Source organism: Cydia fagiglandana, chromosome 7 (genome assembly GCF_963556715.1).
Source record: "Cydia fagiglandana chromosome 7, ilCydFagi1.1, whole genome shotgun sequence".
Taxonomy (NCBI): Eukaryota; Metazoa; Arthropoda; class Insecta; order Lepidoptera; family Tortricidae; genus Cydia; species Cydia fagiglandana.
The window spans coordinates 11483388-11510349 of record NC_085938.1 but is presented as its reverse complement, the minus strand read 5'-3'; the positions used below and the strand labels follow the sequence as shown (position 1 = coordinate 11510349).

General features: G+C 36.5%; 4 protein-coding genes across 7 annotated transcripts in view; 2 read left to right on the top strand and 2 right to left on the bottom strand.

Moving 5' to 3' along the window:
* The window catches only part of LOC134665896 (protein FAM13A), a 212066-nt gene that overhangs the window by 56353 nt on the left and 128751 nt on the right, over positions 1–26962 (top strand). The window lies entirely within an intron of this gene.
* LOC134665892 (folliculin-interacting protein 2) overlaps positions 1–26962 on the bottom strand; it is a 163718-nt gene that overhangs the window by 49261 nt on the left and 87495 nt on the right. For 2 of the 4 annotated variants that reach the window (XM_063522936.1, XM_063522932.1), the window contains exons 1-2: positions 14462–14723; positions 3729–3912 (exon numbers count right to left, since the gene is read on the bottom strand). In XM_063522936.1, the coding sequence (XP_063379006.1) occupies positions 3729–3912; positions 14462–14535 (258 nt within the window). In that variant the 5' untranslated portion in view covers positions 14536–14723. Of the gene's footprint in view, positions 1–3728; positions 3913–13989; positions 14392–14461; positions 14724–26962 lie in introns of those variants that run through there. The other 2 variants (XM_063522934.1, XM_063522933.1) reach the window with 2 other exon arrangements.
* On the top strand, positions 15091–16326 carry LOC134665899 (bifunctional peptidase and arginyl-hydroxylase JMJD5). Its single transcript, XM_063522946.1, has one exon. It carries the CDS (start codon positions 15121–15123, stop codon positions 16309–16311), a length of 1191 nt encoding a protein of 396 aa, XP_063379016.1. The 5' UTR covers positions 15091–15120; the 3' UTR covers positions 16312–16326.
* LOC134665898 (isovaleryl-CoA dehydrogenase, mitochondrial) lies at positions 16482–25212 on the bottom strand. The gene is made up of 9 exons (XM_063522945.1): positions 25070–25212; positions 24502–24628; positions 24153–24231; positions 23437–23542; positions 22233–22394; positions 18864–19022; positions 17821–18012; positions 17048–17216; positions 16482–16655 (listed from the first exon to the last, which is right to left on the bottom strand). Exons 1-9 carry the CDS (start codon positions 25190–25192, stop codon positions 16522–16524), a joined length of 1251 nt encoding a protein of 416 aa, XP_063379015.1. The 5' UTR covers positions 25193–25212; the 3' UTR covers positions 16482–16521.

Genomic DNA, 26962 nt, shown 5'->3' with positions numbered 1-26962 from the left:
TTTTGATTTAGTTGAAAATGATACTAAACTTGACTTAGAACCTAAACTTAAAGAATTATTAACCTCAAACGTCGCAGACGCTTAAAACCCCCCCCACTCCCCACCTGCATCAAAAATCTGGGTGGCTCCACTTCTTAAATCCATCCTTGGGTCCTAAGGACCAATCCTGCTAAAGGAAATCTCTTGTTCATTCAACGCCGTGGTTGACCTTTTTTTGCTCTGAGCAAACACAACTATTAGTATTCTTAAGACATACTCGTAGCGAACAAAGACCTCACGTGATCCGCGTTCCGTGATGCGAGACGAACTTTTATCTAGCGGCGCGATTCGGGAAATGAATTAGAGATTCACTAGATTAGTAAAGACATGGAACGTTCCACGGCAAAAGGTATCTTATGGCGCCGCAATAATATTATTGCGGTGCTATGCGACATAAGCGCCAGACGCCATAAGGTACCTTTTGCCATGGAACGTCACATATATTTACTATTTCATATCTATTGAATCTCTAATTCATTTCCCGAATCGCGCCGTAGGAAAACAAACCAGTTCCTCGTGCCAGCTTATGTACATTATACATTATCAAGGATTAACTACGTTATGAAAGTCATGGGTGTGCCGTTTGAGTACGATAAAAATAACAGATATTAACATCACGTGTCCGTGTCAACAATATTTGCACGCACTATCAAAAAATATATGTACATATATGTATTTGGGCATTAATTCTGTAGATAATGAAGATCACCTACTTTTGAAAAGCAACAACAAGTTAAATGAACTTTTCTATAATACTTAAGAGAGTTGTTATCCTGAGATACTTAAAGGTCAGATTGCAATTAAAATATAAAGGGTCTAGCAGGCTAAGCGAACAAGAAGTGCCCCCAACGACGGATTTGGTCATTCTTTCAGGTGGTTATATATAATGGGTATTAGTGGCTACTCATGCATATTTTTTTTGTAGGTGTACCTCCGCGAATAGTATAAAAAATAATGAGAAGAAAAATAAAATGTTTTTTTTTTATAATGAAGTATAAGGACATGATGCAGGTTAAACATATTCATTTTGTAGTCTATTTTATTGTTGTCAAATATAATTTTGTTTGGTTAATCTAACTTAAACGGTTTACAAAATATGACACTTTCAATGATACACTGATGATTTTACATTATCCTGAATAACTCGAAAACAAAAGAAGATCGAGGACTGATATTAAGCATAGAGAGTTCTTAGGACCTGCCAGTACACCACCTGAAAGAATGACCAAATCCGTCGTTGGGGGCACTTCTTGTTCGCTTAACCTGCTAGACCCTTTAAAACAAGTTATTCTTAGTGAATGATGCGCTACCGGCGCAATAATTAATTATTAAATATAGAACGACTTAATTGATCCATCACGAACATGTGACGTTCGTAATAATTGCAATCAGTCTAAAATTACAGTATCCCACGATGTAGTTCGTTAGACCCACTTAGAGCAGCGGCTTTAATCAAAAAGGCTAACAACTGAAGCGGTCCATAAATAGAAGCTGTAAGTGAGAATAAACCCAGCCTAATTGAAGTCTCGTGACGCCATCATACCGGCCAATTGTAATGTTATTTTTATATCGGTGTAAGCCATTCATACAAAGTCGCATGCGCTATTTCGGACGGATAGAGTATGGTCCAGTCAGCCAGAGATCGCACGTGTGGCAGACGAATCCATATCACTCGTCATACAAACCTGGGCCAAATTGATGACTTAAAAAGCGCACGTACTTACGTAGGTACTACGTAAATACACATAACTCAGGGGGTTAGGTCCTACGTCATGCAATTTTTAAGTACTAGGTATTGGCTTACCCAAGTGAATGCCAAGGATTCCTTTGGATACAAAGATGACTCAAGGTTATGTGACAAGAGCGCGAACATTAGACTTCTAACCCACGGTTTGCATTCGCGTGCGAGCCACGTGACGAGCCGCGAGCCGAGCCATGAGCCGCGAATGTAAATAAGCTTTGTGTGGCATATTGACCCACCCAAGCAAAGCACAGACTAGTTAACCCATATCCCAATAAACCTAAATGTCTTGTCACAACCGGCTCAGCGGTACTCATCCGTATATAATGTTGTTATGCAAATTGACCGTCGGGAGACAACCACGTGACGGTAGTATTTGAGCAGATTAGCATAATTCAGTTACAGTTGCGGCTTAAATATTACGTAAAGGTTCGACTGCCTACGAGTCGTGAATTACTAATTTCCTGTACACATTTGTACGTAAACTACCGTATCAATAAAATAGTATATTTTACAACAAGAACATAAAACAACCCATTTAATCTCAGCCATTTTATAGCTCCGTACCGCCAGGCGAGGGTATAATAAGTAATGGAGTTCGCTATGCAGCCTTTACTAAGAAGAATTTTACGGGCATGAAACATAAGAAATATTTTCTAGGTATAAAAAAGGAAAGCGTTTTACTAACATCTGTCCACTTGATTTGATTGGCGAATTTGTGGCAATATTAAATCCAATATAAACATTTGTCACCTTTAGAAAATAACTATAACTAATTTAAAAAAAAATCTTCTATAAATTATTTGATTAACTTGCCACAAGACTAATAGGTATTTTAATAAATCTGTAGTGTCTAATAATTTTGGTCCCTAATGCAACTGAGCAAAACCAACGAAGAATTACCTAAACCGCAAACAATAAAGCATACAAAAACTAAAACCTAATGCAGTAGGCGGGTGACGACAAAATTGCACAATATTTGAAGCGTGTCATGTGATGTAGACAGCCTAGTAACTACTAAAACAAAAGAGAAAACGATTTATGTTATATCAGTGCAAATGTTATGTCAGTTATATGCGTAAGTAAGAAATACATTATCAATATTATCATCATAAGTCTGAGATAAATTCTTATCGGTATAAGTAGCCGAATAAACTTGGAACTTTCTCCATCTGACGCTATCTAACTTTATTTTTCTTTTATTAGACGAAACTGAAACATTTTTATTGTACCATCCAGCTTAAATATACCCCTGTCTTGCTTGCTTGCATTAATCTTCTAATCCAGAATGTTATTTATTAAGCACCAGCAGCAGGCCGTGTAAAAAAACCCAGTTCACACCAGTTTGTTTATTAGTTTTATTACAAGAGATTCAAGCGCCTTATGCTACAGATCCCAGAAAATTTGGCTGTTCATCTTATGACCGATACGAAAAAATATAAACACTAATCCAGCTGTCTATACATGATATGTTGTTGTGTGCGTAACCTTATTCTGATGCCGATACAGTTGTCACACCAAAGATATGTACATTGACCCGACTTCGTGGGAGAATCTAACCAGTGACCGTCCACTGTGCCGTCCACATTGGAGGCATGCTAAAAGCCAGACTACTTGTGGCCATAATTTAAAATTATGCCGGAGGGGTGCTGACCTGGCCGCGTAGCCAAGATGCCAATCGCTAACGCTTCGACAACGAAAAGCATTATGTATCTCTATCACTCTTCCACATTAGTGTGACAGTGACAGTTGCGTTTCGATCGCTACGGAGCGTAAGCGATTGGCATCTTGGCTACGCGGCCTGCAGCGAGTGTCATCGCCCATTCAATGTCAATGGCAATGTCAGTCAACCCGAGAGCGCACCGACGAAGCTTGTAGCGGCAGAAAGCAGCCGAAGCGGCGAAAACAGGTAGGAAAAGATGATGATCATGGTTGTCACATAGCTTACCACATAAGCGAATCCTTCTGCGACTTCCACGACGCACGGGAACGTATCGGTCTGCTTCGCGTCGGCATCTTTGCCCGCTGGTACTTTCTCTATAGTCGATGAATCGAACAGAAGCTTCCTCCCTCGCCAGTCGCACTCCTTGAATAGAAGCAAACGCACTTGCTTCGGCGCTAACTGGCAAGACCTGTGGACAATAGGGATGTTAGCCCCTGTACATATAGGGCCAACGTAGGCCAGGGTAGGGACGCATTTATGCATTAGAGGCAGCAAGTGATTCTGAAATGATCTCATTCTACCGCATAGCTGCATCTCTTAGACTGGCCTACGTTGGCCCAATATGTACAGGGGCCTTATTATGGGTAGATCGTAGATCATCTAAGTGCGCTGCTCCGATGAGACAGTAAGGTTTCGGAATAAACGAAGATATGATCGATGTATACCTACTAGTTATTTACGATACAAGTGGGAAAAATAGGAAATTCGCTACGAGTGGCGAAGTGTTTTATATCGACACAAGTTGCGAATTACCTATTCGCACGTGTATCTATATATCTATATATATAAATGCAAGTGTCCTGACTGACTGACTGACTGATTCATCAACGCAGAGCCAAAACTACAAAAGCCAGAAAGTTGAAATTTGCACACCAGATTGCATTTATAAAGTGTACAAGAGATAAGAAGCGATTTTGAGAAATTCAACCCCTAAGGGGGTTAAAAAGGGGATGAAAGTTAGTATGGGGTTAAAGTTTTCTTTTAAACTAGGAATTTGAAACTTCGTAAAAAGATATATTATTAAAATACAAGAAAACTAATTTCAGCGTTTTTGAAAATTCATCCCCTGAGGTGGTGAAAAAGGGGTTGAAAGTTTGTATGGATATCAAAATTTTTTCCGAGTGGTGGACTTGAATATTTGTATTTAGGGATATTATTAGAAGACAGGAAAAGTAATTTCAGCGTTTTGTAAAATTCATCCCCTGACAGGGTTAAAAAGGGGTTGAAAAATTTAATCCATTACAAATGCTTTGAAACTTCTTAGAAAGGCTTAATAGCCGATAAGAAAAAAAAGTAATTGCAACGTTTTTGGAAATTCAACCCCTAAGGGGGTTAAAAAGGGGATGAAAGTTCGTCTTCGGGTGCAAATTTTATTTTAAGCTAGGAACTTGAAACTTTGTAAAAACGTATCAAATTCAAAAACAAGAAAACTAATTTCAGTGTTTTAGAAAATTCATCCCCCAAGGTGGTGAAAAAGGGGTTGAAAGTTTGTATGGATATCAAAAAATTTTTCGAGCGTGGGACTTGAATCTTTGTATTTGGGTATATTATTAGAAGACAATAAAAGTAATTTCAGCGTTTTGTAAAATTCATCCCCTAACAGGGTTAAAAAGGGGATGAAAGTTTGTATGGGGTTAAAGTTTTCTTTTGAGCTAGGAATTTGAAACTTCGTTAAAAGGTATATGATTAAAAAGCAAGAAAACTGATTTCAGCGTTTTTGAAAATTCATCCCCTAAGGTGGTGAAAAAGGGGTTAAAAATTTGTATGGATATCAAACATTTTTTCCAGTGTGGGACTTGAATCTTTGTATTTAGGGATATTATTAGAAGACAGGAAAAGTAATTTCAGCGTTTTGTAAATTTCATCCCCTAACATAGTTAAAAAGGGGTTGAAAGTTTGAATTCATTACAAATGGTTTTGAAACTTCTTAGAAAGGCATAATAACCGATTACAAAACAAAGTAATTGCAACGTTCTTGGAAATTCAACCCCTAAGGGGGTTAAAAAAGGGATGAAAGTTCGTCTTCAGGTGCAAATTTTATTTGAAGCTAGGAACTTGAAACTTTGTAAAAATGTATTATATTTAAATACAAGAAAACTAATTTCAGCGTTTTTGAAGATTCATCCCTATGGTGGTGAAAACGGGGTTGAAAGTTTGTATGGATATCATGCATTTTTTCGAGCTCGGGATTTGAATCTTTGTATTTGGGGATATTATTAGAAGACAATAAAAGTGATTTCAGCGATTTGTAAAATTCATCCCCTAACAGGGTTAAAATGGGTTTCAAAGTTTGAATCCATTACAAATGCTTTGAAACTTCTTAGAAAGACATAATAGCCGATTACAAAAAAAAGTAATTGCAACGTTTATGGAAATTCAATCCCTAAGGGGGCTACAAAGGGGATGAAAATTCGTCTTGGGGTGTAAATTTAATTTTAAGCTAGGAACTTTAACTTATTGGAAAAAAAGGTAATAAATTAAAAAACATGAAAACTAATTCAAGCATTTTTGAAAATCATCCCCCAAGGTGGTGAGAAAGGGGTTGAAAGTTTGTATGGAGATCAGATATTTTGTGAGTGCGGAATGCGGAACTTGAATCTTTGTATAAGGGCATAGGTAGGTACCTAATATGAGAATACAAGAAAAGTAATTTTAGCAACCAACATCAAAATCCACTTGACTTAAAACTTCATACAACTTGCTAAAAAAGAAAAGTACTTAATTTCCTTAATTTCAACATTGCTTGGATATAAAATTATAGGTACTAAAGATGTAAAATGTTGAAGATAAGATTCCACGCGGACGAAGTCGCGGGCAACAGCTAGTCGTACATACAACGTTTTGCGGTAGATGCATATGACACTTTAAATTTTCGACGTAGTTACGTAATGTGCTTATTATATTATAGCACAGGGTGTCGTAATGAAGCACCAGATGTATTGTAATTTTTTTAGATGATTGTTCCTTCTTCAAAAAGTGCTAGACCGATTTCGATAAAAATTTAAATTGACGGTTCAGGCGTCTTCGAGTAATCGGGGAACATAATATAATACTTTTAAGACAGTTAAAAAAGTAAACCTTGACACAATTATAAATTAATTAAAATAGCGGCTGTGACGTTATCAGTGTCACTGACATTTTGTATCTTATCTTGTTGATTTATGTTTAACTTAAACTTCCGTACTTTAATTAACCCCTTGAGTCCCACGGACGTGATATCAAATAAAAAAAAATATTAAGGTCTTTTGCTTAGCAAATTTATGGCCCTGGTAATCCTGGTATTCCAAAAATAAGAATAAGATTTGTCTATAGTTGATTGGTGTAATATAAGCAGTAAGCATAGTCTAATAAAACATGGTCTTCTCTTCCCAGAGTGACCCTAGGCTTGTGTGTCAGTGTCAGTGTCAGTCAGGTGACCTAGAAAAGACGGGAAGAGAGTACCAGGCGGAGTATATTATTATACCATGGCAGTAAGTAGGGTGATGGCACCAGTAATGGACACGGCACCAATTATGGACATTTTTTACGTTGATCGAATTTATTAAGCAACTGTCCCAACATTTTTCAACTGGCAACACTAAAGCATAACAAATAGACGTTTGAGCTGTCATTTTGACACATGTCACCAAAATCAGCCGTTTTGTTCTAAGATGGCTGCGAAGTAAAATCTCGTTGCGGGCGGTGGTCATAAAAATCCGTTATTGTTGTTGAAATAGTTAAGGAGGTGAGTACATATTTGTGCATGGTGTTATCTTGTGTTATGTTGTAATGAGATTTAATGTTATTTTTACTGAATAATACTATATTGCAAGTAAATTGAGCTAAGTTGAATATCTCCAATCACAGCAATAAGTTTTTTGTGGGGTTTGTTCATTACTGGATTCGATATTTTATGAAATTCAGTAATGGACAAAAGTGTCCAAGCTTAAGCTTTTTATTACTTTTTTAGTTTATTGTGTTAAATTATTTAATTTATTGCACTAAACATTTGAGTTGGGTTGATTTTGTGATTGCTCTTTATTTTCCAATAATGGACGATGTCCATAACTGGGTATTTTTAGTTGTCCATAATTGGGCTCTTTGTTTTGTCTTAGATGGATGGATAAATGTGGTCGGACTGCAAAAACTGCCAGGCTAAGGCGAGGCCGACCAAGCCATACGTCAACAGGTTTATTTTGCTATTATAATCCGTTTTTTTCATCCTATTTTTCGACAAGGTAAATTATAGCTGTCACGTGGTACCACAAATTTGGTTGGACTGCAAAAACTCGTAGCCTGGCAGCAAAAACTGCCACTTCTATTTCTTGATGAGGTAAATTGTAGCTCTCACGTGGTACCACAAATTTGATCGACCCAATCGCCAATCGGCCGGCCAATACAGGATTTGGCCGACCATTTTTTTTTACTGTCCTCAAAGGCAGCTATCGTACCATACAAGTTTCATACGATTTTTCGATAAGATTTTTTTGATGATTTTTTTATAACTGTGGTCGGACTGCAAAAACTGACTGGTTATGGTGAGGCCGACCAAGACACGTCAACAGGTTTATTTTAGCTATTATAATCTGTTTGTTTCATTCTATTTTTCGATGAGGTAAATTGTAGGGATTGTAGCTGTCACGTGGTACCACAAATTTGGTCGAACTGCAAAAACTGCCAGGCTAAGGTGAGGCCGACCAAGCCATACGTCAATAGGTTTATTTTAGCTATTATAATCCGTTTTTTTCATCCTATAGGTAAATTGTAGCTGTCACGTGGTACCACAAATTTGGTTGGACTGCAAAAACTCGTAGCCTGGCAGCAAAAACTGCTAATTCTATTTCTTGATGAGGTAAATTGTAGCTCTCACGTGGTACCACAAATTTGATCGACCCAATCGCCAATCGGCCGGCCAATACAGGATTTGGCCGACCATTTTTTTTACTGTCCTCAAAGGCAGCTATCGTACCATACAAGTTTCATACGATTTTTCGATAGGTCATTTTCATGTTTTTTTTTTATAAATTTGGTCGGACTGCAAAAGCTGCCAGGTTAAGGTGAGGCCGACCAAGACATACGTCAACAATTCTATTTTGCTATGAGGTAAATTGTAGGTGTCATGTGGTCCAATAAATCTGGTCGGACTGCAAAAACTGCCAGGCTAAGGTGAGGCCGACCACTTTTTTTTTACTGTCCCCAAGGTCAGGTATCCTACCATACAAGTTTCATTCCATTTTTCGATGAGGTATTTTTTTGATGTTTTTTTGTCCAACGTTTTTGCCATTTGTACAAAATCTGCCAGGTTAAGCCGACCAAGTGCGTTGGAAGGTACTAAATGTCAGGTACCTCTACAGGGTAGGTATATTCTATTTTTTGATCAGGTTTGTTTCATGCAGCCGGCAACCGGACTAAAACTCTTATAGTATAACTTAGAAATCTAAATGAAAGTTCAAATAGCGTTAATAAAAGTTGATTTGTGACATCATTTGTTTCATTTATGTGTTCAATACAAAAGTGTCCATTAATGGATGTTCATAATTGGGTCCATGTCCATGACTGGGTGTCCATTACTGAATTTTTGATGTCCATCAATGGTGATTTCGTAAATTTCAATTTATATATTTTTTATTAATTATGTATTAAACATACAGAATTTATGGTTTTGTTTAAATGTTCCTCATGTATTTAAGTACCGAAAAAAAAAATCACCATTTTTGTATCGTCAAAAAACATCCCATTTTTAAACGAAATTCTAATTTAGTGCGCTTAACATGTCCATGATTGGTGCCGTCACTCTATACTATTAATTAATAAGTACATTGTAAGATAACCTAAGGAACATTGAGTTGCTAAGTGCTGAGATAATTGATAATTGTTATGTTACTGTCTGTATGTCTCTTACTTTAAAAAAAGAATAGAATAAACTTTAATGCTCTATATAGGTGAAATTTGAGCGTTTCTTTTATTTTTTGCCATTATTATATATTGTGTTTGCCACTTTTCTGTTTCAGTATTGGTATGTATTTGTATAAGATACATATTTGTTCATTAGAATCCTATAAGAAATGTTATCCCTACTCATTCTAACTAAAATTACACATCAATAATCTTATTTAGACATTATAAACTTAAGAGCCAACAGGAGTGGTCATTCCTCCATACAAACGTACTCCTCGTTTTCCTCCGTGGTTTTTGAAGCTAGAGCAATGATTTTTTTAACACAGATTAATATTGTCAGTATCTGTGTCGGACCGTTTTGCTTTTTGTGATATTTTTGTTTTTTAAGGCGCTAGAGCCCTTCAAAAATGGCCAAAATGGCCTAATTGACTATGCCGCAATGAGAGGCGTGGTATTCAAAACTGATATCAATTAGCCAAAAAAGCAAAACGGTCCGACACAGGTAATTTCATAATCATTTAAATTTCCAAATTTGGTTACGATTGGTTAAGTTTTGGAGGAGGAAAAAGAGGACTACGAAACCTCGATTTTTGTCATTTTTACGCAGGATTTTTCGCCTCAGCTGCAGTTGTCCCTATCGCACTAATTTTAGGGGCGGAGTCAAGTTTCTAAATACGTACACAGCCAGAAAAGTGATGGGCAATAGTCGACATTTAATGTCGATAATCTAGTGATGTAAGAAGTTATCGATAAACCGTCTTGTGTGAAAATATCTAGATCCTCCTAAGACACAAGGCGTTTTGCGTTGAGAGGGAACACATTTTTGTAGTTACATAGGTACAATCTATTTTAAACTTTTTGATTCTAATATTTCAAATTAGAAATCAAAATCAAAAATATTTTATTGCATGGTTATGGGTTTACAAAATTTTTAGGTACAGTCACGCTCCGTAATTGTCGAGCAATTTAAGGTCCTAGCTAGGGAATGCAATCTCGCACCAAGATTGGCGATTCGAGATCTCGCACGAAAAATCCGAATCGAGATTGGGTGTTTCGAGATCTCGACAGTCAGGTTTTCGGGATCGAGATTAATATCTCGACGAGATCGAATTTGACAAACTGACTAAAAATGTGTTATTTTAATCAAAAATCTCTAAGAATTCCATACATATAGACATTGTAAAATCGGGCGTATCGAGATATTCCTAGGAATATAATGAAACGCCGACATTTCATGATCTGTCTAGCGAACACCAGCCATTTTGTGCAAACCTCAAGGTGTGATATTCTGATATTCCTATAGTCTATAGGCAAATTAAACAAAAGTCGTCTCCTTCACGATTTTCGTCGACATCTCTTGTAAATACCTAAAACTGGTATGGACGTGTTCCTCGTGGTCTCCAGAATATGAATAGACCGGTTTTTATTTTATGGAGGGGAGGGGGGGACGTGTCGTAAAAAAGGAAAAAGTGGGCGGCCGACCAGCATTGATATTTGTTCACGTCTTTAGTCCTATGGGACCGATCGGTTCGTTTGAGATGTCGTTTGAAAGAGTATTAAACGTGCAATTATTGTTTTATAATAACCGTAGTCATAACTGTAGTCATTTACAAAATATTTAAAATATATGATTTTTTACCGTGCATGGATGGCATAAGTACTGAAAAAACATGCGTCTAACTCAATAAATTATAACTTTACCGCAATTAATGTTAGTATAAAATATACGAAAAATTTCATTAGCTTTCCAAAAACAGAAGTTTTTTGGCTATGATATTATATAACAAAGTATAGATGAATTTTGTTCCGTCACGTAAATGGCGGGCGACCGACCTCAACTGATCATTATTTCTCGGGTTCTATTTAACTGATCAATTGGTGATGCATACCATTAGAAAGAATATTAAACATACTATAATTGGTTTCTAATAACCGTAGTCATAACTGTAGTCATTTACAAAATCATTGAAAATATATGATTTCTCGATCAATTATTTTACAATGCGCCCGCTATGAAGCTAGGAATATCAAAGAATGCATTGCTCTGATGGATCTGCCGTCTCTTTCATAAGGAAGATCGTGATATGCCTGGGTTAATATTAGATCAGGAAATGGTGGCGTTTCATGATACGCCTAGGATTACGATCTTACAATATGCCGCCGACATACTACTTATTTAAGGTACCTCATGTTATATTTTGAAAATAACAACAACAAATTAAATTGACATTTAACATAAAATCATTTTTAATTTTTACTTTACTTCTATGAAATGCTATCGATGTTAAACCACTATTTACCTTTACTTAGAAACTGCGTAACAATAATAGAGCTAAAGCCGGACACATAATAGCACTGCCTGAACAACGTGAATCTAAGGTCATATATTACTTAAAAAAACAAAGTATTTCACTTTCAGTCTTGTTCGAGATCTCGAAAATATTAATCGAGATCTCGACCGAGATTGCATATATCGAGATTTCCTGTCAACTAGGTTAAATTTCGAAAATACGTGCGAGATCTAGCGAGATCTCGAAATTGCGAGATCTAGATTGCATTCCCTAGTCCTAGCTGAATTGGTTGTTTCATACACTTACTCTTACTGCCTTACAAAGACGTTAATATTTATATTTGTCATGTCTATACTTCGTTTCTGAGCATTATTGAAAAAAAAATAGGTACAACTTACTTGATACTAGTATTAAACACTAAGTATATAAATGGGGTAATTCGCCAGTAACAGGCCACTATTATATAGTAACTGGCCACGCCAAACCAAAAATGAATTCTATTCACCTATAAATAGAATTCATTTTATTATAAGGTGGCCAGTTATTGAAACCTTATACCTACTAAAATGAAATCTGTATAGAGGTGAATAGAATTCATTTTTAGTTTAGGGCGGCAAGTTACTGGCGAATTACCCTATTCGATATCGAGTTTCGTAAACGTAAGCCGGGTAATTAAAAAAGTTCAATCGCAATAGGGTAATTCGTCAGTGGCCACCCCAAACCAAAAATGAATTATATTCACCTATAAATAGAATTAATTTTAGTATAAGATGGCCAGTTATTGAAGTTATTGAAACCTTATACTAAAATGAATTCTGTTTATAGGTGAATAGGTTGCATAGGTTAGTTATAATATTTCTACGCCGACAGGGGCAGAATATGACGCACTTATTGTAATTTGACCATCATTGTACCACTATATTCTAAGAAATAAACATTTGTATTTGTATTTTGTAGGATTCATTTTTAGTTTAGGGCGGCCAGTTATTAAAAGTGGCCAGTTACTGGCGAATTACCCTACTTAGTAGTAGCAGTAACAAAAAGTGACAACGCAAATTGCAATCAGTGAGGTGCGCGCCAGCGCGAGTACGGGCGCACCGCGCGCGTCTGTGTGCGTGCATTACACATCCAAATACAGTCTCTCACGCCGCGGTTACGCCCCGTCAGAGCGACGGGTATATTCAGCTTGAAATCTCAAAATTGACTTTTAGCTCAGCTCCCGTTTCGTCTTAATATTGTCTTTGGTTACCGTGATAGTTACTCATGAAATAAAACTATGAAAACGGATTATATCACATTCATTAATTTATTATATGCAATATAATCTGTTTTCATAGTTTTATTTCATTAAAAATTTCCTGAATATTTATATTAAAAATTACAGTATGCTGAACCATGATTCACTTAGCATTTATATATAAAAAAAGTATTAAAAAAAAGAAAAAAAAGAGAAAGTTTTTAAAGTCATAGCTTCACCTGATTGTAAAGATGTTCATTATGGACAACATATGAACATATCCATGTCATATCTCACACACAACACACATTTAATTTGGAACTAACGAAAAACTTTCCCCTAGAAGGTTCAACAAACATTAGTGTCAGTTTGTTTTTGACACATTTAATGAAAGCAAACATGTTTTCAATGATTACGTTTTCAATGATATCCTCATGATATCACTTTATACTCCGTGCATTCTTATTTGCATTATGTGACATGTGTCACTCACAACAGCAATACAGCGTAAAATGTCTTGCACATCGAAATCACAAAGGAAGACAATTGCACTGCGAACATTTACGTTCTACTTTTTTTTTTATTTAGGGTTGGCCGGACACCACCATTATGAATCGGTAATCATCTAAGTAAATTGATATGAATTTTTCATTCTTCTTATAATAAAAATAAGAAAAAGGTGGATAATTAACTGTAAATATGGATATATTTATCGTCACCTAACAGACAACAAATTTGACACAGAAATAACATAAATAAACTTTAACATAGATCCCCAGTTAGTTTCGATTTTGACGAAGCCTAAAGTTTGACTGGTAGAGAATGCTTTATGGCATTAAGTTCGCCTTTTGTACAATGTGTTTTTCCTATGTGCAATAAAGATTAAATAAATAAATATATAATTAGAAAGCAACCTGTTTTGCGATCCTATACCCAAATGACAATAAAATAAAAGCAGGCTAACACTGCCTCAGACTACTCCAGGACAGTGCCAAGACAAACATGAATCCTCTTATTCCAGACCTAACCAGATTGGCAGCCTGTTAAGAACTAATCAAAACAACACAAGTAATAAAATTACCTAATTTTCATTTTATTTCATAGTCGCTTGTTTAAAGATCTCACTTCTGTATAATTAACAACCGGTATCACTCAACAAACAATGTATCACATTCACTGAAAGAAATGCAATTTTGGCATAGATTTCACTTTAAATGCAGATCGTAACGTAAATGACGAGAGGCGATCGACCGCGCCGAGTGGAATGTGATGGTGTACTAGTCGGCATGTAAACAATGATCGAGTGTCGGCGTTGCCCCTCCCGGCGGTGACGCGGCGGCCAGCCCGCGCGCCCCGCACAGTCAGCGGTGTCACATGCTCACTGATGCCGCTCTGCCAGCTTTGCGTGCGTCAGCCGAGCCTCCCGCTCTCGCGAAGGTCCACAAAGTGCCCTCCGCGCAACCGGCCGCGGTCCGCGCTCCGTGCGTCAAATCCGCATGCCATGATACTCAGAAATAGATTTATATGAATGAAAAGCATTCACTCTGACGTACCTGCCCCAGTCTCGTGATTCACGGTGTCCGTCGAGTTTTCTCTTTGTGGAAAAGAGTTTTGTGAACAATGCCATTGCGTCACATGCAACTTTTATTCATCACGGTGACATCGTGACTCGATGCACCTGACATCTTGAGTATCAAATAACTCGTTTTACGGAAACATAATGGATTAATTTTATCTTTTTTGTAACACTTTCGCAAAGTAAATAGAATAATCTGACAGATCACGTGCGAAAGTCATATGATTAACCATAGACAAATTAGTTTCATTTTGCATAAAGGTCAAGGCCAAAATGAAAAGTTGTTTCTCAAGAAGTTCGCAGGTTATTATACAGCGTTTTTGGATTAACTGGATCATTAGAAATAAATCGTGTTAAATCACATATATTTATTGTTACTCTTTATTACGTATTCATTACCTTAAAACGAGCCCGAATGGACCATAGCCTATAGATATACCTATGATTCCTCATTTCTGAGTAGTTTTTTACTGATCTCGAACAGCTCCAAATTGTCAGCTGTCAAAAATGACACTGACAATTTCAACAAAATAAACAGAAGCAGTATGGTTTTTACTTAGTTCGTTGTATAATTATTAAAAAATTAACCCTAAACTTCGTATTTTGTGGAATGTTCTACTTTTGACTGAGACTACAATGCCACCGGTAAGAGATGTTCTGCAAAAACTCGATGACTTCAAAGTAAATATATCAATAACTGAGCTTCAAGAGCTAAGTTTAGCTTGTAGGGCAACATTGAAAGATTTACTTAATGATACGAAGGCAATAGAACAGTCAGATGTGATACAAATTCAAGCAATACTCGACTACATGCATGAGCAAATAAACGTCGGAAATTGGAAAGATGTAAAGCCATTCTTACGAAGAACTATAACAATAGCATCATATTTAAAGCTCCTAGCCCATATCAAGTTCTCAGATGAACTCACAGAAATTGTACTTAGAGAATCCTTAAAAATAATAGATCATGGTATAATTTTTGGCTGTCCGTTGGAGAAAGAACCAAAGTTGCTTCATAACTGCGCATCTTATCTAAATGAAATCTATGCACAATCACATACAATCAAAGCTATTACATTACCACGTAGTCCAAACACCTCAGTAACAGAATATAATGCTACTTCATTAGAGATATTAGACCGCCCGAGCATGGAACACTTTTTTAAAAACCATATATTAGCAGAGAAGCCTGTTATTTTAGACAACTGCATAAGTCATTGGCCTGCATTGACAAAATGGAAAGATCAAACGTATCTGATTAAGCTCGCTGGGCTGAGAACAGTTGCAATAGAAATTGGTAGAGAATACACAGAATCTGATTGGACACAAAAACTCATGACAGTTGAAGAATTTATAACCAACCACATATACAATTCAGATGGGAGTACAGGTTACTTGGCGCAGTATCAGTTGTTTGATCAAGTTCCAGAGCTAAAGAATGATATAACAGAACCAGAATACTGTTGTTTTTCTGATGATAATGACCCCGTGGATATCATGGCTTGGTACGGCCCTAAAGGAACTGTGTCTCCTCTTCACCATGACCCTAAAAGAAACCTGTTAGCTCAAGTTGTGGGTGAAAAGCAGATCTTTTTATTCTCACCTGAAGATTCAGAATTCTTGTACCCTCATGAACATGAATTACTCAGTAATACGGCAAGAGTTGATCCTAGAAAGCCTGATTTGGAAAGTTACCCTAAATACAAAGATGCTAAGCCCTATTATTGCATATTGCGGCCTGGGCAGTTATTGTATATTCCACCTAGGTGGTGGCATTTTGTGGAGTCACTGTCTGTAAGTTTTTCAGTTAGCTTTTGGTGGACATAGCTTTACCTGTCATAGTGATCTTAGCAATTCAAGCAATGACCTTGACTAAAGTGGTAGTAAGTGACATTATTTTTTCCCATAATTTATATTGTTGTTCACATTGTATATAGCTGTGACTGAAACTTGTATAAATAAATATTGGTATATAACTCCAATCACCAAATAAAATACATAAAGTTAAAAATCAACATTTTAATATCAAAACAGTGTTTATTTATATTCATTGTTTAAAGCTCGGCCAATCAACATTCTTCTGACTTCCGAAGTCCCAGCGCCAATTTCATAAAGCTTGGCGTCCCTTAGAATTCTTCCAGTAGGGTAATCATTAATGTACCCATTACCACCTGCACAAGTAAAAGGATACCATTTAGTTATTGGGTTAAAATGCATTTTTTTTTGTAAGCAATAGGCCTCCGGGGGTAACATTGAAATGACCAAATATCACCAAGGGGGAGGGGGGATCAATATAGGCCAAATATGATCACATGATTTCTGGACGACCCCTTAGAGGTAGATGCCGTAGATGGTAGATCTTATTTTGTTACAATAAGATTCAAGTTAACCTCGTAAGCCCACCGTACAAAAATTCCCTATTTTCAATTTGAACCTTATTGTATAGTAAATTAGGGTGACCTTCGTTTGTTTTACAAGACAAACAAAAGAAATGCTAGTTAGTTTCTGAAAGATTCAAATTAGATTGAAACAAATTACTACATTGCACATTGGGACAACTCACCCAGTATCTGAATAGCGTCAAGCGCAACTTGCGTGGCCTTCTCTGCACAATAAAGGATGACCCCTGCGCAGTCCTTGCTGTTCACATGGCCCTCGTCGCAGGCGCGGGCCACGTTGTACAGGTAGCTGCGGCACGCGCTTAGTGTCGTATACATATCGGCCATTTTACCCTGAAACATTTGTTAAATTGGCCCTAGTAAGTTTTATTGACATAATTGTCTATTTCCTACTACTTACTACTCAAAACTAGCGCATAGGCCAATTCTCGGGATTAGTTGCCAAGCAGACCCCAGGCATGGTTCATGGGACCGTGGCAAAATAACGCGAAGTAGATGATGAGTCTAACTCCTATAGGTACTACTTCTTGTGTCTGTCTAATCTATCTATCTCTATCTTGTGTGCAATATCAGGTCCACTCTTTCGTAGTCATCATTTATAGTTTCGTAGTTATATATATATCTTAGATGTGATAACTGCATCCATGCCGATAACTGGCGGGAGATGGCGCAGGATCGAGACAACTGGCGTGTACTCGTGTCGGAGGCCAAGACTCACTTTGGGTCGTTGCGCCATTAAGTAGTAGTAGTAGTAGTAGTAGATGTGATAGTATTAGCAATGAAGGTATTGCTATCACATCTAAGTCATCCTTAACTAATCCATAAAATAAGAATAAGTATGTATATGCTAATCAACAGTGATATCCTTGGGAACTTTGGTATTCACCTACCAATATCTTAATTTAGGAGTTGGAAAACTAATATTTCTTAATCTCACCTGCATCAACTGAAACTCGCCAATATTCCGTCCGAACTGTTTCCGAGTGTGCGCGTATTCGAAGGCCGCGTCAATAGCAGCCTGCATTAGCCCGACGGGCCCAGCGGCCAGCACTAAGCGCTCCAGGTCTAAGCCAGACATGAGCACGTACACGCCTTTGTTCAGCTCACCAAGAATATTAGTGGTTGGGACCTGTAAAACAAGCAAACCTGAGTAAGGATGGTATTCCACCTATCCAATTTCTTGGTCCAATGTCATCTGTCATCTCTCATTAAGTAAAATGTGAGACGCAAATACACATTGGACCAAGAAATTGGACAGGTGGAATACCATCCCAACGCAGTTACTTATCAGTCCGATGATGCGGATCCACTTGCCTACACTACACGCACTCGTAATGTCGCGATGTCCGGGGGCCGATTTTTGAATTTCAATCGTTCGATTTCGTCACTCGAAAATCGGTGGAAAACAGCGAAATGCTAATTTTTGAAATACGAGAGATAGAAATTGGGAATCTAGTGGTATTGACCACTCGTTTTCAATTCTATCAGTAGAATTTAAATGCCTAGTAGTACAGATATTATTGAACGAAATACACGAAATCGAGCGATAGAATTTCAAAAATCGGGCCCCAGCTGGCGCATTGGAACGTCGTGTGAATACGTGTGTATTTCATAGCTTCTAAAAACTGGTAATATACCTACAAATCCTACGATCAGTTTTTATTGACAGAATTCAAATTAGGGGGAGGGGGGTCTGAACATCGGATGATGGTAGCATGACGTAGGAGGAAACGGGGTTATTAGAAGCTTGATTTTTGGATGACTTTATGGGTCAAAAATCGTCAAAAATAGATGACGTAATTTATGGACAGCCCCTAAACAGTTTTCACTATCGGTTAAGTCTGATCACGGGAAATATAAAAACTAATATCAGGGGCAAAAGTTGCCCTTTAATACTCCGGCCAGTCCGGCCTGAGATGATGATCAACAAACGTTAGGTATATTTACACAGCTGAATAAAATTTGTGTTCAAATGTTCACCTTGCAGTCTTCGAACACTAGCTCGCATGTACTGGAGCCTCTCATCCCTAATTTGTCCAGTTTTTGTGCAGTTGTGAATCCGGGGAAGTCCTTTTCTATTAAAAATGCCGTTATGCCGTGCTGCGGTTTGGCTGTAGTTGTGTCAGTTTTAGCATATACCTGGAAATAAAAATTTTGTAGGTGAAAATAAAGGTAAAAAAGTATGTAGGTACAGTCAACTGTAAACATATGGGTGTAGCCATCTTATTCAAAAATATGTCCCATACTTCTTAATTCGCTGACATACGTTAAGTGCTATGGGACATACATATTTTTGAGATGATTTGTGTACCCATATTTTAACAGTTGACTGTACCTTAGTAGGTATATTTTGCGAAAAATTTAATTTAAGGGGAAGATAACTGTTGGCGCCAATCGAGAAGCGAACGACTATTTGCTTCTTTGCAGCATCACCTAAGTATTTAATCATCAGCATTATTATAGAACAATCCGATCACAAAAATAACCCGGAGTTTTCCACCATGGCATCGCAGATACTGGCCACTATTTATGTAGCTTTAGTGGTTAGAAATGCTACAAAAGAAAGGAGAGGTTTTAAAAAGATTGTAGGCTGGCGTGGCTCACTCCGCGATTTCGTCGCTTTGCTACAGGTAGCTAAAACTACATCCGTTCGACCCCAATTTTGGGGTTTGCCATAAGCCGCGAGTGGCGCTGTCGCCACTTAGCGGCCATATCTGTGCTGATAGTGACAGACGCGTTTTGTTAGAGAGTGAGTCTTCTGTACCTAGTATTATTATCAGAGATGTGAAAAATACTTTATAAAAAGTATTTAAATACAAAATACAAATACTTCCTTGATAATACTATTTGAAATGCAAAATACAAAATAGTTTTTGAATTTGTATTTAAATACAAAATACGAAATAGGTATTTTCAAAATACTTTTTAAAAATACAAATACTTTGCGATAAAAGGTACTCTGAGTAGTGAATACCTAGTCTAAATTAAAAAATATTACTCGGAATTTCCGAGTTGAAAAGACTCTCTTTATTCTTTAAAATCAATCATCTATCTAAAGTGCAAATTTCTAGTTGTTTGCTCATATTAACCGGTAGGATGTATAGGTGTGGATGATGGTTTTTAACGGCCAACTTTTAAAGCATTAATTTGTAATGTTTTATAGCTAGTATAATGCCTCTCGTTAGTGTGCTGAAAACGTCTCGTTTGTGTTTCACCAGGGCAGAATAGTACATTTCGATGCTAGTGCGGAAGGTATGTCATTACTTCACGAGTACCGAGATATCTTGCCACGAGCCGCAGGCGAGTGGCAAGACTCGGGACGAGTGAAGAATGACATTTCCGCACGTGTATCAAACGACGTTTTTTAATACAGTTGCGAAAAAATAAGAAAAACATTGTTAATCGTACACTAAACAAAAGTGGTAACAGTGACAGCTCGGTTAGACGTCGTCTTTAAGTATATTATATCTATGGGCGTTTGGCAGCTATTCCGTTCCATTCAGTCAACTTATTAACCCTTATCTTGGCATCGTAACACCCGTGATACATGGAACTTAAAAAAATCTAGCAAGTTCACTTTATTACCTAACACAATAATTCTGCCATCAATATGTCGAGCTACCCTCCTTACTTATAGAAAAAAATAATTGACACGAGTGTCATTGTAAATTAATTAGTAATAATCAACATGGCGCCGCGGAAACAATAGATTTCGGTTCGTACTGAAAGTTTTGCATTTATTTCTTATGTTAGTATATATTTTTCCATAATCTACATTTTGATATCTTTACTGTCTCTTAGTGCATACATATTTACAATGCCTTCGAATTTAAAAACATTTAATACACAGAACCTTACATGAAACTGTTATGTATTATATTTGATACACTGCCAAGAACTCAGAAATGTACATATCGAAAGGATTGTATTACATTTAATACATTGCCAAGTTATCGTCAAAATATTTTTACATGATTTTTTTATTTTTTTATTTTTGTGGGGTTACAAAACATGCTTCAATTATTTAATATTAGTTGTCGTATTATTTAGTTAGTAAACTTTGATTTTTTTAAGTACTAGATGTTATTTAACTATATATTCGTACGCTGTAGCATTATTGCTACGCCGTAGCCCGTAGCACGGAAAAATATGTGTATGGCAAAAAATGGCTCCAAAGTAACAAAAAAATTTTTTTTTTTTTACTTTTAATTATTTGTTTACTTTTCATATTTTATTCAACTTTTTGCTGACGACTTTTTTGAAACTTTACGGGATCTAATTTTCCGCCTATGTGATCAAGTATTCATAGATATAATTTATTTTTACAGGTTTAATTGTCATCTGATGCTTTAGATTGCGTTTAATTAGCAGTAAATGCTAATTTCTGTTGCATTACATGTTTTATTTTTATTAAAATCTTCATTTTTCTTCTAAAAAGTAGGTAACTATTTTGTCGAGTTATTGGCACTGTATCAAATATGATACATATGATTTTCCGAAACTGAAAAATCCTGGATTTTTTTTCTTATTTTTTAATAGTCTAGTATGCTCAATAGGTGACAAAAAACTAAAAAAATGTTTATATTTAAGATATTTTGAGCCTTGCCAAGATAAGGGTTAAGAACGGAATTTTCAATATTGAATATTAAAAAATAAACGTGTTATAATGATGAAGAGGTAAGTAATTAAATATGAAATATGTAATATTTTTCGTATTCTTACATTAACGGTAGGTTTTTATGCTGATTACGACGTTTAAAGGAAACTAATATTAACACTCATCAATAAGTAGTCGTGAATTGGAACAAGTATAAATTTAAAAAAATTGGAAAAGTAAAAAGCACTAGTTCGAGATAACCAAACTTTCCGCACGCTAAACAGCTACGAAAAGTAGCACTTTTTGAGCAACTGTATTAAAAAAGTTTTTTCTCCTCTCGTGCCTTGAAACCCTCGCAACACTCAAGATTCCATTTTTTTAACCACTCGCTACGCTTGTGGTCATGTGCGAAGTTACTAAACAGATTCAACAGTTCCATGTTAAAAAAATGAGAGAGTTGCCAGGATTGTAACATCAGAAGAGATTGTAACTCCTACCTACATTACCTACTTACTATAAAGTATTTTGTATTTTGAAAATAGAAAATAGGTCCCAAAAACTATTTCAAATAAAATACAAAATAGTTTTCTTCAAAAGGTATTTAAATACAAAATACAAAATAGGTATTTTGCATTTTGTATTTGCATTTTAAATACAAGTATTTCAAATAAGTCACATCTCTGATTATTATTTATTCTGTGTTGTAGGTTTGTTCTCGTAAAGAGGTAGGAATTAAGTGTATCACGCATTACCACTGAAACGTCAGCGTCCGGCCCATTAGTAATCCAGAACTTGTTTCCATTGAGCATGTAGTAGTCTCCCTTCTTGTCGGCTCGCAGTTTCATGGAGACGACGTCGCTGCCGGCTCCGGGCTCCGACATGGCCAGCGCGCCTATGTGTTCACCCGAGCATAGCTGAAAATATATTGAGACTAGTAGGTACTAAGGTAGATAAGAATTGCAAATTACAGTTTCCATGCAAAGTTGCGTTCACCATCATCATACTTGAAATAATATATCAGTAGGTATACCTATGTCGCAGCGAACGAAAACTCTAACGCTCAACAATTTTCAGCTAATATAAATGGTGTGTCTGACCATGGGGCTTTAAATCCAGGGCTTGATTTTACTCGCTAAACTGAGCTACTTTTACTATGGGACCAACCCTAAAATCGGGGAAATTTTTTTGGCTTTTCCATAGAAAACGTCGACATCATCTGATCAGCCAAAATTTATGAAAAAGTAAAAAAAATTTTCGGGTTTTCGGGGTTGGTGCCATAATAAAACTGGATTACTCGAAACTCTATTTTCAACTCCTTCTGCTTCTAATATTAGTTGTAAATTGTTTTAGCAGTACATTTTTCGTCAGCGACACTTGTGCCATCTGGTGTCAAGTAGTGGAACTATCAGTACCACTACTTGACGTTAGATGTCGACTACAAAATAACGCGCGTTTTGGTAAGAAAACTGATGTATGGAGTTACCACTCTTTCTTTACTTATATTATGTTTGAAATACTCTATGCTTGAAATGAGCTTTAGAATTAGCCTGAGACTTATACTGCCGTATTCGAACTTCAAGATATTCACAAGAGACGACACGTACTAGATCCATTCTAGATACGTTATAGTTTAGATATCAACTATAGTTCTTTTTGCAGCGCAATTCGGGTAACCAAAGTCACTTTTACTTTAGATAGAGTAAGATATCTATTAGATGTGATTGGATCTCTAAGTCATATCCCGTGGAAATCGTTCAAGAGTATTTCCAGAATCGCGCAAATGTCAAGTTTGACAGGTTAGATCTTAAATATCGTTATCGTATCTTGGTGATATGTCTAAAAGATATCTAATAGATGTCTATTTGAAAATCAGAATCGGGCCCAGAGGTCTCAGTAAAATGCGTGTAGGTAAGTAACATTTGTCTACGGGTTTCTCGTTGGTCACCGTGTACTCACTTTGGGCAAATATTTGCTTTTCTGCTCATGTGTGCCATTTCTGTTGATTTGGTTGACGCACAGGTTGGAATGGGCTCCGTACGACAGCGCGATGCCACCTGCAGCCCTGTAATTTAAACAGATTTATAACTGCAGATCCCTTATTATTATTATCTATCTGGGTTTGTGCATAAATCACGCGAGGTTCGATGGGGGAGGGGGGGTCACGAAAAACTCACGATAGATCACGTTGGGGGAGGGGGGTATAAGGAAACCTCACGTGTTTTCTACAGTGAACGAAACTAAGAAAAAAAATCAACCACATGAGTAAAATACCTGTTCTCGGTTTCGTTAAACATAAATCTTCACTCTGCACTTCAAAATAGCGAGTGTATTTAACGAAAATAGAAAAATAAACAATATTTTCTAAATACAACACTATTTATCTTAAAATTAGGTCGAATGAAAAAAAAAACATAAAAATACACGTGAGGTTGCGTGGGGGGAGGGGGGGTAGCCAAAAGCTCACCAAATATCACCAAGTGGGAGGGGGGGTCAAAAAGTAACCGAAAATACCTCGCGTGATTTGTGCACATCCATTGATTATACCTTAGTATTATTATGATGTTATTAATATCTGTTTAAGGCACAGTATGTATAAGTTAGTCTATGAATTTACTGAGTCGGTAGTGCTGCACTCTGGCGGCAGAACATTGCATTAATGGCGTCGGAATTACCTCGAAAGTTCTTCCATAATAACACAGTGGTCGGAATATTTTCCGCCGGTGCCACCATAATCAGGACTGGCCGTTATTCCTGAAAAATAATGAGTTATGGTCATGAAAATTCTGCTTAGTATCGAGACTAGAAAATAGTTCCCGCGGTTTTCCATGGGTTATTTTCCACTTTGGGATGCTTGGGACAGCAGTGACAAGCGTTCAAAGTAGGGAGGCCTCTTCGTTTAATTTGGTTTCATTAGAACAATACGAACCTAGTGTCTATTTATGATCACTTGATCAGCCTTCTGTAAGGTTACAAGGCTTTAAGCAAACCGTAAGCTTCTTTGTTTTGAGAAAGTATACTTGCCTAAAACTCCTAAATTGCCTAGTTTCTTCCAAAATTCCCTTAGTTCTGAGAATGAGTTATTCTTGTCGATTTCAGCGGCCTTTGGTGCTAATTCCTTTTGGACAAAATCGAAGACCGCTTGTCGCAGCTGCAACAAAAAATAAAAGTAACTTTAAAAATATTTTGTTTCTAAATAGACGATACTTTCGGTTGTAACTTCTTAGCTCTTATAGAATGTCTTTATTATTAACAGTCTCTAGTGTAATCTTTGTAATTAGTAAATGTGATACGCCTAAGCAATGATGACGCACAATGTTTGTTTTATAGATATTGCTATTCGTTTTCAAGTAGGTAGCTAAGTATTTGTTCGTAAATTCGAAGCATATGTAAAAGGTACATAGCTTTTGGATTTACGTTTATAATGTATCTAGTGTGAAATGTATTTCGTTTGTATAAGTTTAGAAATAAGTCTTAGTGTTGTACGTACTTTATCTACCGGCTGCCTCTATAAAGTTATCAACTTAAGTTATTACTTACGAACAATGTATCTTAATTAAAATTATGTTTACAATCATTCTTATTAACATACCTGCTGCTGTTCACTGGATAATCCAAACACATGTTCATCAATAGGATAATGCGACATACATCTTAAACTAGTTTTACCCGCACATTGACTCAAAACACGTTTCACACATACGAGCGCAGCCATCACGTCCGTACCTTATCAAAACTAGGTTTACACTGAATTGAACCCGAGTTATTTGACCTTGGTGTTGGTAAACAAGTGTCTTATCTATTGTGCTGTAAGTTTGATAATGGCTTGACAATGTGGTGATGTTATTCTGATAATTATTTCGTACGAATACAGACGAATTAATAATATAAAACCGGACAAGTGCGAGTCAGAGCCGCCCACCGACGGTTCCGTACTTTTTAGGTATTTAATAATAATAATAAAATTCTTTATTGTGCACTACTAAAGAAAAGTACATAATAGAAAAAAAAGACAGGACTTATATTTCTTATTCCAATAAAAAATAAAACAATAAATAAATAAATAAATGAATAAATGTTTTATTTTTTGTTGTCTTATTGGTATTTGTTCTTATAGCGGTAACAGAAATACATCACCTGTGAAAATTTCAACTGTCTATCACGGTTCATGAGATACAGCCTGGTGACAGACGGACAGTGGAGTCTTTGTAATAGGGTCCCATTTTTACCCTTTGGGTACGGAACCCTAAAAAAGAGGGACCAATAAAGTACCGTCACTTATGTATAATCTAAACTCCATCTTACCGTAAAATAAGAAGTCATATATGTATTTAACTGGTATACAGGGTGGAAAGGCACGACGATCCTTCCCGGAAGTATTAGGTCGTTTAAGTGATACAGAGCAGATTGGTAATGGTAAGAATCGTTAATTGAGTAAAAAATAAAAATACCAAATTTTCTACTTTTTAACTGTAGTGATAACCCTATAGCATGTGCAGATGACGGCTAGATTAAGGATCTCCGTCGGGAAAGCTCGGGACTTTACGCTTTTTTCCGATCGTTGAAAGAATCGCAATGACGCATAAATGACAAATAAATCAAATTGATGCAAAAATATTACAAACAATTTTATTAAGTGCTTTCTTAGATAATTACTTTTTGCCAATATTTAACACAATCTTCTCTTCACATACGGTTTTCAAATGTACCTCCGTGTCTTATAATGTACGCCGCAGCCCGCACCGAGTCCGCGCACATTGCCCATGCGATAGTGTATGCTCTTCGTCATTTTTCCTCCGCAGATTCCCTAAAGCAGCAATTAGCCTTTAATGTCTCATTTCGTCCGCAGTTTCACATTCCGTTTGGTACACCATATCTTTTACACAGCCCCACAAATTTAAATAACCACGAGCATCTAACAACAGCATTTTTCTTTGAAGAATATGACATTAGATTATTTAGTTAGGTATTTAAGAAGTATTTATTCTTAGTATTTCATTTTTGCACGTTCATTTGGTGCATCGAATACATCCTACTTGTATTTTTCATTATTTTAGATAGTTTCCAATTATTCGAAAATAATTTAGTGAAACGTAAGTATTAAGAAACTAAAACCTTTTTATCACTCAAGGAAACCAGAGATATTTATAAAACGATTGCGTACTTTTGAGTGGTTGTCAATGTCACAATTTGAACTGTCGTTGTAAACAATGTTGTGGTTAGTATTATTAATATTAAGGAATAAAAGTTAACTACTTCATTCAAGTATTGAACAAGTGGAACCACTAAGAAAGCGAAAATCCTGCAACGATTCTTACCGTGTTGTAAAGCAGACCTACAAATGGTTAGATGGCGTGGATGGCAATAAATTAGCATAAATTCCTGTCGTATACTGATTGTTTACAAGTAAGTTCATTGACCCTGTCACCTGTTAGGGTTAGAACAAAGTAGTTTTTTGCATGGATGTTTAAAAGGCCATAATTTA

Excerpts from the sequence above, each read along its gene's own strand:
- LOC134665898 (XM_063522945.1), bottom strand. The coding sequence starts at position 25,192 with ATGGCTGCGCTCGTATGTGTGAAACGTGTTTTGAGTCAATGTGCGGGT. Across the intron at positions 18,013-18,863 it reads TAGTGTTCGAAGACTGCAAG|GTCCCAACCACTAATATTCT; the intron begins GTGAACATTTGA and ends CTTGTTTTACAG. Across the intron at positions 16,656-17,047 it reads TGACGCTATTCAGATACTGG|GTGGTAATGGGTACATTAAT; the intron begins GTGAGTTGTCCC and ends TTACTTGTGCAG.
- LOC134665899 (XM_063522946.1), top strand. The coding sequence starts at position 15,121 with ATGCCACCGGTAAGAGATGTTCTGCAAAAACTCGATGACTTCAAAGTA.